The 13719-nt window shown below is 35.3% G+C and overlaps 1 protein-coding gene across 6 annotated transcripts in view; it reads right to left on the reverse strand.

Moving 5' to 3' along the window:
- EML6 (echinoderm microtubule associated protein like 6) overlaps positions 1 to 13719 on the reverse strand; it is a 267350-nt gene that overhangs the window by 90520 nt on the left and 163111 nt on the right. For all 6 annotated transcript variants that reach the window (XR_003045624.1, XM_025045093.1, XM_015587547.2 and 3 more), the window contains 4 exons: positions 13111 to 13217; positions 9771 to 9889; positions 7339 to 7525; positions 5263 to 5368 (listed from right to left, as the gene is read on the reverse strand). Coding sequence is in view for 5 of the 6 variants with exons in the window: in XM_025045093.1 (XP_024900861.1) it covers positions 5263 to 5368; positions 7339 to 7525; positions 9771 to 9889; positions 13111 to 13217 (519 nt within the window). In the remaining variant the exon portion in view is untranslated. The remainder of the gene's footprint in view (positions 1 to 5262; positions 5369 to 7338; positions 7526 to 9770; positions 9890 to 13110; positions 13218 to 13719) is intronic.

The raw sequence follows: 13719 nt of genomic DNA on the forward strand, positions 1-13719 counted from the left end.
TTACACAGCTTTACAAATTTTAATTGTTTTAATTACCATTCCTTTCAAAAACACAACACAAATAACTACTGTACCAAACGTCTCTTTTTTTTTGTATTCATTCATCCTATATTGTTTTCTTCTTAAATCTGCACATTTAAGATGATAGTTTTTAAAGTTTTGCCTCTTTTGTAGAAGGCCTCAAGGTATGTTTATTTTCATGACTCCTTTTTATTAAAATTTCTTCAAGGCCCCCTCAGCTTGTCCTCACAGTTATACCACCTTTCTACCCCTATAAAGTATCATGACTACGTGTATGTATATACATTTAAAATGCATGTGTCCGTACATATACACAAAAAATCAACTTCAGACGAGGTAAAGATGTGTGTATATCTATTTTTAACTAAAGTTTGGTTTTGATGGGAGATAACTTTTTTCCTAAAGAGATGACCACTTGTCTCTATACTATTTATTGAATGGGTCATTCATTCTTTCCTCACTGATTTAAAATACCTTTTTAAAATAAACTGTATTCCTGAAAAAAAAAAAAAAAGGAAGAAACAGTATGAATCTAGAGGCACCTCAACAACCACACCTCTTCTTAGGATGGTGACCTTCCTGGCATCCTGCACGTGTAGGCTATTTCTGCATGCCACACAGTTTGAAAATATAATTGGCTACCTTTCAGGTTTTTTTCCTAGTTTTCATTTCTCACCACAGAGGCTTGACCTTAGCTCTGAAAATCCATTGTTCCTTGATCAGTTAGTTGGAGTTTATTTTCAGCTGTATTTTTAGAGTCTAGGTAATGTCCTTTCAAATCTTTCTAGTATGTATTAATTATGGATATTTTGTGACGAAGTCTGGAAATAATTCTAAGGCACTTAATGTCAATGGTAAAGGGCAAATCAAAAAGAAAAAAATTTTACTCAATTACAAGTTGGTCCCCAGATTCAGAGCTCGTAAAAAATGCATGGTTTTTTTTCAGAATGGAACACAATGAAATCAAATTAGAAGGTTTTAAAAAATATGAGGGTGATATTTAGGTTAGAAAACAGTTACGTGCCTGAAACTTTCTCTTTCTAATCTGATTTTCTATTATTCATGTAGAAGCACTTTCCTTACTGCAAGCACAAAACCCAAAGATAGCTGTTTTCTCTAGTCAGTAATGATAAATTCACAAAGTTATAGGGTTGCTCAATAAAGTGAGATAAATTCATTCCTTCTTGTTTACAAAATTTAGAGTTATGAATTATGTTGTAAGAAAGTTTTTTATTAAAATGTCTTTTTTGTTTGCTTTGGAACAGTGGCAAGAATAGATTAATCTAAATTCCTATGTATAACTGCTTATTTTTTGTCTACTTTTCATTTGCCTGCTTTGTATTTCCATGACAATTTTTTTCTCTAATAAAAGACAAAAGTACTAGAAGTAGGTTTCTACAACACCTCGCAAAATGAGCTGACTTGTAAGAGATGGGTGGATACGGGCATACTGAGGCACACAGGTGGGGCCAATGTTGGCACCCTCAAGGTATGTTTATTTTCATGACTCCGTTTTATTAAAATTTCTTCAAGGCCCCCTCTGTTTACATGGTTAAACAGGGGGATCTAAATAATCTCCTCTCAGGAATTTGACTTAAACTACTCACTTTTTTATCCATTTCTAACAAAGAAAACAAGGAAAGTATTGTTGCTTCTTTTCAGGAATGTGTGATTCAGGGCTGTTTCAGGATGAGGGTCTCTTTTCACTGGGGGCTTTTCCACATGCCAGCCTCTATGCACCACATACCCACTCCTCATTTATATTGGATAATGAGAGGGGCAGCTGGAGACACTTGCTGGGCAGAGCAGGGAAGTAAATAAACACATGAAGTGACTCTATGCCAAAAATTCACACCAGCCCTGGCAGAAGGCAGGAGAAGGCAAAGGGACTGAAGAGGAAGAACTCCCCACAACTCCCACCAGCTGACCACTCAGCCAGGAGACCTGGGTTCTAGCCTTGGATCTGCCACTGTTTGATTTTCCCCCAGGCCATACCAGCAAACTCTCTGGATCTCCATTCATGGCCTATAAAGTGGTACAGGAGTCTGTTTAGACTAAAGCATATCGTTATAACACAATATACTACCAATAAAAATTAAACCAAAGGGGCCTCGGCTCACACCTTCAGGAGGTGCCATAGAGACCACAAAGTTCAATCAACCACCACCATTCACCTGCATGCAACTATTCAAGCTCATGGATCAAACATGAGATACTAGCGAAAGTTCTTAATAGTCCTTAATATCAGTATATTCTAAAACTATCAACTAGCTTCCTTTTTGTCATTTATATATTAACATGGTATTTAAACCCTGAGACAAAAATGTAATTTTCCACAATCAAAAATAATACATTTGCTGAATAATGTGGTTCTTCCCCATTGACTGTTACCTGGGGAATAGAGAATGTACTGTTAAAACCAAAATACACTTTTTATGCAGAAACTATTTCATATCTAGGAATTTCTTTATTTGTCCAAGATGAGAATTAGAAGCAGTGACAGAGTCGGCTTCTCAACCTTTTCCTGGAGCATCTGGTTTCTCTACCCCGACAATGATCCGAAGGGCTGCTTTTGGAGGGAAAGATTTCCGACTTCATTCAATTTCTTGATCTCTATTCCATAAACTACCCAGCCCAGAAGAAATGTGAGCTCCAAAACTGAGAGACCAAGTTACTGGACACCAGTTTACTAACTTGTCTCATGGTCAGCATTCCTCTAATCCCTGTCTCTAAAGGTACTCAAGTAACATGAGTTAGTTCTTTCGATTCTTCTAAATTAAAAAAAAAAGAAGAAGAAGAATTCTATGGAAAAAAAAATAACTTAATGACTATTAAATTCTATTTATATTATTCTAAATTTCCTGCCACTCTGTTTATACGCTAATGTACATACAGATATCAGATGAAATCAGTGAATACATGTTATTTTGAGTTCTATTTTTTCTTTTGCTTAACTTGATACATAGAAATGTGTATGAAATATACATAGTGCACACACTTGTCATTTTGAATTATAGCTTTTATTATATGGTGCCAAATTGTTTGCTAGGATTATTGAGTCAATTTTCATTGCTGTCAAAAACATGAAGATATTAGATTCATTATAATCTAGGACACATTTAGGTTTTACTATTTTTATTTATTTTTGCTACTTTGATGGGTGTCTTGCCACTCTTCTAGAGCATACTTATTAATTTTTATATTAAGTATACACATATGTATCTGCTAGCAAACAATTTCAGGAAAAAGACAGTTTGGCCATTAAAGAATGGAACTATGAAAAAAATGCAGAAGAAATTCATTCACATATTTGGAATAGAATCATATTTGGACCAAAATTATGGCTTCCTTTTGATTTTGCTGTTTTATCAAGGACACATGGCACATCTGCTGTAAAATTGCATGTCCATTAAACTTGTAAAAGTTTAAGACTTTGTATTCGCTGTTTATTGGGTGTGTTATCTGGACTTTCAACTGGCAGGTGGTACGCCGAGTCATTCTCTCTCCCTCTTGTGCTTTCTCTACTTCACGAGCCCACTAGTGTACAGTATAAATTGCTTAACTTTGATTTTTATTAATTCAATAACCACAGAAAGTATTTAATAACTTATAATAATCATTTAACAACTCAGGTTTTATAGTATATAGGATGTGAGAATGTGCATGTCGCATACACGCAAAAAATACACGAAAATCTGCACCATGTTATTTGTTAGAGAATAAAGATAACTTTCACCAAAACATGGTGAAAGTGTGAAGTTCTAATAGTAATAGTGAATGTCAAGACAAAGTGCATTAAGCAAAACCTTATTTGTTCACTCACTCATTTATTCACAACCTTTTTTGAGCAGCACTACAACATGTGCAGTGGAGAACAGAAAGATGAGTTCTGTTGCCCGAGAAGTTTACCATATATGAAGGGCATAGGAGATGTCGACACAAATAACTACTGTACCAAATGGACCTCTAACAGGGACCACAGAGCAATGACAACAATGCAGGAGAAGAGATGCGTTATTTCTCCCAGGAAGAATGGAGGAAAAAACTTTCAGCTGAGTCTTAAAGGATGGTAGGACTTAAACAGACACATGGCAACAGCATGAGCAAAGGAACACAGGCCAAAGGAAGAAAAAAAAAAGGGACATTTAGGTTCCACAGTTAGGTAGATATTAAGGAGCATGAATGGGTTAGTGGGTGATAACACTGCATGGGAAGGTTGCCCAGACCATGGAAAGCCATGAATATCCGACCAACTGATGAGCCCTAAGTCAGACAACTAGGGAGAGTCCACATGGTAGCCATGTACCTGTGCTTCCAGAAGTGTGTAGGATGGACTGGAGGAAGTGCTAATGGAATCAGAGACCAGCATTACTACCATGGCACAGATGAAAAAGAGTGAGGGTTTGAACAAGGAGAGTAGAGAGTGAGGGACATGTGAGAGGAAGTAGGGTTTTGTAGTCATGGAACTTAATGACTAATATTATACATATTGCGCATATTAAAAATTGAATGGAATTTAAAAGGAAATTATAGAATCAGTTTTCTGTAGAAATGTTCAGAATTTTTTCTACTGACCTAATTTCTATGATTGGCATTATTAAAAACTTGTAAGTAAAAACACCTTTTGTGATAGGTCCTTGGCCTCCAATGCTAGCTTAAGAAAACAGTCTTATTCTAATGAAAATAATATGCATCAGTTAGTATTTTTATAGTACTGTGTTCCAATTTTAAATTAAGAAGATGGAAACTTGAGTTCTATTTTTTCTATACGAAATTTATTTCTAAAACACCAGTATCATAAAGTGGCCCTTTGCAGAGAACTTGCAGCTGTCCCCCTAGTATTTTATATTTAAAAATGCAAAGTGCTGTGCTCCCACTTATTCGGAGAGATGAAATTGATGTTCTGAGTCACTGCCAGACATTTGTAACTAAGTCTTTCAACAGCAACAGCTGCTCTGGATTTCAAATCGCTCAAGCGAATGCAGAACGCAGTGCGAGCTCTGGATAATGACGCGGGGGAGAGGAAATGAAGAAGACACAGAAAGGACATGTAATCGAAAGGCCACATTTCTTTATGAGGCATTAACATATCTGATTTCCGGTCTAAGATTGGGTAGCTAACATACAAAGCGCTTACCTCATTACAAACAGAACTGGACTACATAGGAAGATGTTAGAAAAAGAAAAAAAAAAAGTAAATGCAGAACCATCTGTCAATGACTCTACGGAAAACAGGCTTACCTGAAAAATCAAGAGCGCACACTCCTCTCTGGTGTTGTCCTCTCAACAGTGACAAGCATTTCAGAGTCTGTGTGTCCCACACATGAATAGCAGCATCTCTTCCAACCTTAAATAACAGGATGCGTGTTATTAACTACTTATAAGTTATGAGAATAATTTTGTTCTTTAGAGTTAAGTGTTGCTCAGAAATCAAAATATTCACATTTGGAAAACTGGAAGACTCTCAGAAATCATCTGGTCCAACTCCGTTATTTTCCAGATAAGAAAACTAAGGTATACAGAGTGTAAGAAGATTGTTCTGGCAGCAGGTTGGGTGTTAGCATTGCCTAACCTGGTGCATGGCTCCTAGTTAAGAGACTTTTAAAACTCTAATTCCAATGTCCGCAGTGATTTGCTTTTGTCAGTTAGTTCTACTTTGCCTTTCCCCACCTTCTCAACTCTACACAAGATTCCACTTCTTGGTCAAGACAGTCAGCTCTATATTGTCATGGCACTATCATCACTTAACCTACTTCAAGAAGCCTGGCCCTGCTTCTCCCCTGGAAATGACAGTTTCATGGCTTAACTCTCTGTCATTAAGGTGGATTCTTCTTGAAGGGAATACTAGCTTCCATCGCACTAATTCCCAATAATAGAGAAAAGCATAATAGTAAGTGGTTTTCTTCATTTATAATACATGGGGGGAAACCTGTCAGGTATAATGACTCTAAAAAGAAAAATGGGACATAAACCTATGTGCATAACTGAGCAGAATTCTGCCAACTCCTATACTGGTCTGTGGAGACACAGTTACCCTTGGTGTGGCTGTGGGCATACTGGTGTGTCACAGGTTTGCCTCCCACCCATTACAGTATAGAGTGCAGTGTCTCCTCAGGGGTTTATGTAAAGAACCAATCTCTATTTTTTTCTTTCAAAGGAAGGTTGCTGAATAACGATGAGCCAAACATTTGTCTATAGGAAAGACAAAAAAAAAAAGGTGGGGGGTGGGGGACAAAATGGTGATCAATTACTTATAAAACAATGTCAGCCAATGCAGAATAAGTGGTCTAGTTTGCAGCTGGGGCAGCAAACCAGTGTGTCAACTAACGGCTCTTTCCTTTTAGAGGATTGTAGTCCTTTTACAAATGAAATAAAAGCTATGGATTCTTCTCCCCCAAAATGCACATTTCTGGAGTTGACTTCTTTAGTTTTGGCCTCAGTTTCATTCATAGATCTCATGAATACCAGCCTATGAACCCTGTTCAAAGACTTCTACCACCTATATGTCAAGTCTCAGAAATAATTAGTTGTCTCATGTTAACCTCTGACCTTCATTCAAGAGTTTTTCTTAGAGCTTTCAACTTAGAAACTATTGAGAATCAGTTGGCCTGTAGTTAAAAACCTATGATAAAACTGAACAAAAATATAATCTGTGCATTGGAAGAAAAGAGTACAAAACTGAAAATACTGTTGACAATATTCTCGCTTTATTAGCAAGGTAATAAATCCGAGTTTAACAAATTATTTTTTACTAAGTTAACTCTACCCTTTTCTTTTCCCCACACAAAATGACTAAATGTAAGGCTCTGTTTTGAGTAGCTTTTCAATTATAGACTCGATCCAAAGTTTAAATATTCCAAAATGGTTCAGTTGAAATTTAGTTTTTTGAAAAGCTAATAGAAAATAATAAATTAGCCCAAATCATGTGACTTTAAATTAAAAAAAAAATACTGTGAAACAATGGTTCATTCAACAAACATCTTGAGTACCTAGGGTATATTATGTACTAGATATACAGTGATCAGGAAAGTATAAAAAGACTATGTATTCATTGAACTTGCATTATTTGTCCTAGCTAATCCTATTCACAGATCTCACCATATTAGGATGAGAATCTCGCAGAGGCTTCTCAATCATCCTAGAATGTTGGCTGATTCCCCCACTGTTATGAAATGATCCAGCATTCACCGAATCTCCAGCTTCCTGCCTCAGGTTTATTTCTACCAAGTATTTCTTGAATTTCTAATATGTAAACTGGATTCAAAATTAAATCCTCTCTCTCCAGCTAGGCCCTCATCTTAGAGAAGAGATATATACCTGCCCAGTGGCCACGTAGTCCTTCACTGGGTGGATGGTCAGGCTGAGAATGTCATCATCGTGCCCCAGGTACAGCCTCTGGGAGTGTTGCTGCCTGTTGTACACGACAGCGACTGCGGCAATGTGATAGACAACTTCTCCAGCTTGTGTGTAGAACAGATTGTTTCTACAGTCGTAGCCTCTGTAACTGAAGCACAGGTCCAAGAAATACACAGTATTTGCATAAACAGTGAATGAACAGAGCAGAAGTTGTCAGAAGGTAAAGCTAACATCTGGAATGCGCAAGCAGAAACCCAGGTATCTTCATAGCTGCTTAACTTCAATGGGGGAATGAGGACTTCTGAGGGCATGTGATGATTTTCTGAGGGGAAAATGGGCATTGATAATTTTAACAGAATTTGTTTCCAGATCCTCAGCTACTGTATACGTTCTTTCTTAAAACTGATCCGTCTGAGAACACACCTGTGGCGAGGTGGCTCTCCTTTCCCACTTCCCCTTCACAATTGTCTTGCTCCCACTTTAGGAAGTCATTGCTCTCATCCATCTGGAATCTTACTCTGTGTATTACCCTGGAATGTTGAACCTTCCAGGGATGCCAAAACAAAGGGACAATTAAAAATGCAGGAGTGGATGTTGAAGAGTGAACAATTTCAATGACTGGGTAAGAAATCCTTTTGAAAATCAAGTGATTTCCAATTTTCAGCTTTTAACATAATTAAAGAACGATTTAATTGAATTGTTAGCTGATAGATCATTAGACTATATTTTGTGTGATATATTGAAATTATAATATATATTTTCGGCCTATAACTCAAGAGAAATTTAAAGAACTGAATAATGTTGCTATGATAAAATTGTTTCCATTCTCACTGACTTATTTACGTGAATAAGCTTTCTCAATGCTTACATATATTAAAAAATGAAAAATGGAAACAGACTCAATGCTAAACTCTGTCACACTCTAGCAGTAAGTATGCATATATATCTGAACTCACTGAAAAATTTCTATCTTATTAAAAGAATTTTTCCAATAAAATCTTTATGTTTAATACCTTATTAGAATTTGTACTATATTTAGACTGATTTGGTCTGCTGGGTACTAATAGTTGTAACAATAATTCAATCGAGAAAAAAATTGTTAACACTTAGAGCAGCTGTGCAATAGAAATATTATTGAGCAACACAGGTACTTTAAATTTTTCTGATGGTCATGTTTAAAAAAATAAATGAAATTTATTATAAAAACATTTAACCTAATATGTCTCAAATATTATGTCTACATGTAATCAGTATAAAACATTTTAATGATATATTACATTCTTTTTTCATGCTAATTCTTTGAAATCTGGTGTACATTTTGCACAGACTAGCCTTATTTCAAGTGTTCAGTGGCTACAATTGGATAGCATACTGGACAACACAGAATTAGAGTCTAATGGTCGTAAGAAACTAAGTTAAAATTGAACCGACAGACATTTTTGAATCCATAGCAGAAGGTATGATAAGGTAATCAATAAGAGACTTTCATGCATAAAAAATATTATGCCAGGGTAAAATTCCGTAGGAGATGTAGAATAAAAATACGAGTTCAAGGAGATGTATGAATGATGTGAAATTTTCTACTTTTATAGAAGAACTTGTTTATGTTTTTAAATTGATGATGGTGAGGACGTGGTTGCATAGTATAGCAGTTAGCATGTCTGCTTTACACACAGAAGGTCCTGGGTTCACAACCCAGTGGAGCCACAGTCCATGGTCTATGGTCATGACACCCTGAACAAGCCTGATGTCTGATCTTGGAAGCCAAGCAGGGTCGGGCCTGGTTAGTACTTGGATGGGAGACCACCTAGGAAGACCAGGTGCTGTAAGCATAAATAAAAATAAATAATAATAAATAAATTGATTATGGTGAGAATCAAATATCTATGGTATCAAGGTTCCATTGGATCCATTTTTAAATGGATGTGTTTATAAAATAGTAGACCTTATAGTCTTCACAACCATTTATACTTTTGCTGAAAAATTTTAAATGTCAACTTAAAGTATGGAAGGTTGTACATAATTTTCAAAATTCAAAATGATTTTGGGCATATGTGAGCAATAATGTTTGAAGAAAACATTGTTCTAGTCAGAGCCAAGCAAAATAGAGCAGAAGTTATGGGGATAAAGGAAACAGAGGTGGTGGAGAGTATTAAGTGAAATAACAACGACCTGCAGTAACATATGCATCATGGAAGTACATGAGGCATGAAAAATCTAGATACACACACACATTGAAATGGCCACCAAACATCGACTGGACAGAGAATAGTAGTTAAAATATTAATCACAGGTAAGTGCAAATTGGAGAGAAGAGCCAGTCTGAAGTGGGAAAGCACAGAGTACAGCAGACCTCCTTAGCCTGGTGATAAAGCTTGTGACAGGCCACCCACCCGTGTATGAACTGGAGTTTCAAGCTGTCCTCAGGAGCCTTTTCTCGTTTGAGGAAGGGCACTGCATGGTTTTTCTCTTTACTTTGTTGCTTTAGCTGAGGTAGATCTTCTTTGTAAACCTTGAAGTATAACAAATACATTTAGTTGAGACTCTTTTCTTCAGGTTTCAAAAACATTAATATCTTGACATTCTCAGGAAATCTTTAATTGCAGGAAATCATGTTTTTGAGAACATGAAGCTAGAAATGGTCACAAGAGACAAAGAAGGTCATTATATAATGATAAAGGGGTCAATTCTACATGAAGATATAACAATTGTAAATATTTATAAACCCGACATCAGAGCACCTAAATATATAAAGCACATACTAACAGAACTAAAAGGAGAAATGAACATCAATACAGTCATAGTCGGGGCTGTGATACCCTGCTCTCAATAATGGATAGATCAACCAGACAGAAACAGTAAGGAAACAGGAGAGTTGAACAATTCCATAGATCAAATGACCTAATTGACATATATAAAACATTCCATACAACAGCAGCAGAATACATATTCTTCTCAAGTGCACACAAAACATTTTCCAGGAAACAAAACAAGTCTCAACAAAATCAAGAAGGTAGAAATTACATCGAGTATCTTTTCCAGCCACCATCATTAATAACAGGAGGAAAGGTGGAAAATGTACAAATATGTGGAAATTAGGCAACACACTCCTGAACGAAAATGGATCAAAGAAGAAATCAAATGGGAAATAAAATATCTTGAGACAAATGAAAATGGAAACGTAACATACCAAAACTTATGAGATGCTGCAAAATCAGTCCTAAGAGGAAAGAAAGTTTGTAGCTATAAATGCATACATTAAAAAAAGAGAAAGATCTTAAACAATCTAACATTATACCTCAAGGAACTAGAAAAAGAACAAACTAAGTGAAAAGTTAGTAGAAGGAAGGAAATAATAAAGATTAGAGCAGAAATAAAAGAAATAGAGACTAGGAATAGAAAAAATTAACAGTACTGTTAGTTCTTTGAAAAAATAAACAAAATTGAGAACATAACATATTATCAAATTTTACTTTCTTCTAATGAACAAAACATATCTTTTAAATCACTAGGATATGAAATGTCTTTTCTTAATTTTCCATTATGTTTCTTAAGTAATTTATATTCAGAAAATATATTAATTTTCTAGTCAATAAGAAAGGAATTTATTGGCATTATCAACAAAATATAAATATTTTGTTATAATTTAAAGCAAGAAATTTCTTGATTCTAAATTTGCAAAATGTATACCTCATGAATCATGGTGATCATTCCTTGGAATTATTTTCCTTCCATGGCATCTAGACAAATCAGACTCTGAGGTATAGAGCAAAGCTCTTTGTCTAACCTAGAACCTAATATGTGCCGAGAGAACATTTCCTACAATTTAAATACATAAAAATCAATCTTTTGTCTACCATGTAGTTTATGCCCTCCTACCAAGACATATCAACTTAATACATTATGAATATGAAAAACAATTAGTAATTTCTCATCTTCCTAAAGGAAAGTTTTCATTTGATTAAACTACATTACTAAAAAAAGTATAAAATATTCTTCTAATAAAGTCCTTGTTTAGGATTTGTCTCAAAATCTTTTCTTTTAAAAAGTCATTACTGTTTTGTCTATTACAGATACAGTGAATTAAGCTTTTAAAATCTAAAGATAATTATTCATCTGAATTCGTGATGCTTTCATCAGCTCATCAACTACTTTAGAGCACTGAATTCTAGTCTAGTTACTTCTATTGCTTATTTGAACAGTCTCATAACTTCTGTGGGCCTCAAATTCCCATCTGTTGAAAAGGATAAAAGTCCCTGATCAGGAATAACTCAGGAATATTGTGAGTGTAAATCAAATAGTACAGGTGAAAACTTTGGGAAGTAAGAAGTCAGGTAGAATTTATAAATCCTACGCAAGCATTTCAATAGTCATGTCTCTTCATTCTTTTACTGGCATCATTTTATTAAATAAAAACTTTCTAATTAAAGAAAATTGTTATTCTTTTCTTCATAGATTTTATGAAGAAAAGAATAACATTTTGCTTAAATTTCATTTTTCCTTGATACTAGGGTATAATATTATTTAATGTTTGCATGATATTTCCCCATTAATAATTTCCTTCCAAATCCTTAACTTCAGTAGTTTTTTTGCATAACACATAATAATATCAATACACAAACTGATTTAGTCATGAAGTTGACCTAAACCATCAGTTGGACTGAGTTTTCACTGATAAAATTTTTCATACATTGAATCAATGTATGATTCATACATTGAATCAATTGATGATTATGGGCTGGAAAAAAAAAATTCGAAAAGTGGTAAATTCAGTGTTTATGTAGAGGCAAAGCCAAGTAGCCCATAGAATGCATGCTTTGGAGAGAAGCCCAGATCCACAGTCTTACCCTAATACTACAAGTGATATGAATGTGGGCGAACTACTTAACCTCTCAGGGTCATTGTGGGGTTGGATTTGGTGTATGTAAAGCACAGCTTCGGGCCCCACAGAGACACTTGATTCATGGCAGCTGCCATAGGCCTACATGATAGGCCCATATTGTAAGTCTCCATGGGCAACGGTGACAATTGCTGTGTCTGAAACCTGAAATCTTATTCACTCCATGTTCGTGTACAGAATCTGCATCACATGTCTTTGTTAAATGACAAGAAAATAGAATCCCTACAATTATCACCATAACAAGGTGATATGTCCAGATTCCTCTAAAGGATTGCTCTAATATTCACTGTTTAGTGCTAGAATAAAATGTCTACTTTCAAAAAAATTAGGACCCAAATTGGATGTAATTGCACAACTTTTCTACTAGAGATGATTTCTGACTGGAGAGATAAGGTGCATTGTATTGGGGCTTTTACTTTAATTAAATGGATAATAGTCTCTGTAAGTTAAGAAACCAGGATAACAGCTCACTTACAAAGCTATCATGGCTCCAAAGCTATCTAGTTCTATAAAGAAAATGCATGCTTTCATGATCTACTAAGAGAATACAAAATCTGGTAGCTTGCTTGCAAAAAATATTTTAAAGTTTTAGGTGCTGTCGCTCAGTTTTTAAGCTTTCCTACTAGCTTACACTTAAAAAAAAACTTTCTTAAGGACATGATTGGGTAAATGCCTTACTTTTAACCTGTATTTAAAGACAAAAACTAAGAAATTTTCCTTATTTGTCTTGATTCTCTTCTAAGTGCCAGCCATTTTCCAGTCAATGTCCAAATCCAATGAGATGGAGATTCTGAGTTATAAGGCATTTGTTAGGAGGTTGGCTGCTTACTAACCTGGCGATCATAATTGATTTGAGTTTCTTGCTCAATATCAGAGTCTAACTCCGGCACATCGGATAAATCTGAATCAGATTCTTCACTGTAGGAATCGGTGCCACCTTCTGCAGAAACACGACCCACAAGAAACAAGTAAAAATTCTACAACTCTAAATAGCTAAAAATTGTATTTTATTTCTTCTATGAAAGTAAATAAAAATAACTACACTGTAGTTTTTATTTAATGTAAATTCTTAACACATCTCTCTCACCTTTTGGTTAAGTTCAGCACACCTCTCATCCCCACCCCTTTTCAGAAGAATTAACAGACTAGGAACCCCCCTCCCCCCCACACACACCCATTTCCACACTTCTATTAGATAATAGATCTATGAGTTTTAAATCTTGCTTTGAAAAGGGTAAAAGAAAAAAAGAGAGAAGGAAAAAACGGCAGGTTTTACCAAGGAGAAGGCTGGGACAAAAAGAATTCAACCACTTAGTTCAGTAAAGATCCTGTTTAGCCTGTTTGTATGCCCACCAAGTACCCCTAACTGCCATGGTCAACATCACTGCAGAACTCCATCCAATTAAAACCCTTTCTCACATAGTTTTTCATTTTATTATCTG

The sequence above is a fragment of the Pteropus alecto genome, unplaced genomic scaffold (assembly GCF_000325575.1).
Source record: "Pteropus alecto unplaced genomic scaffold, ASM32557v1 scaffold131, whole genome shotgun sequence".
Taxonomy (NCBI): Eukaryota; Metazoa; Chordata; class Mammalia; order Chiroptera; family Pteropodidae; genus Pteropus; species Pteropus alecto.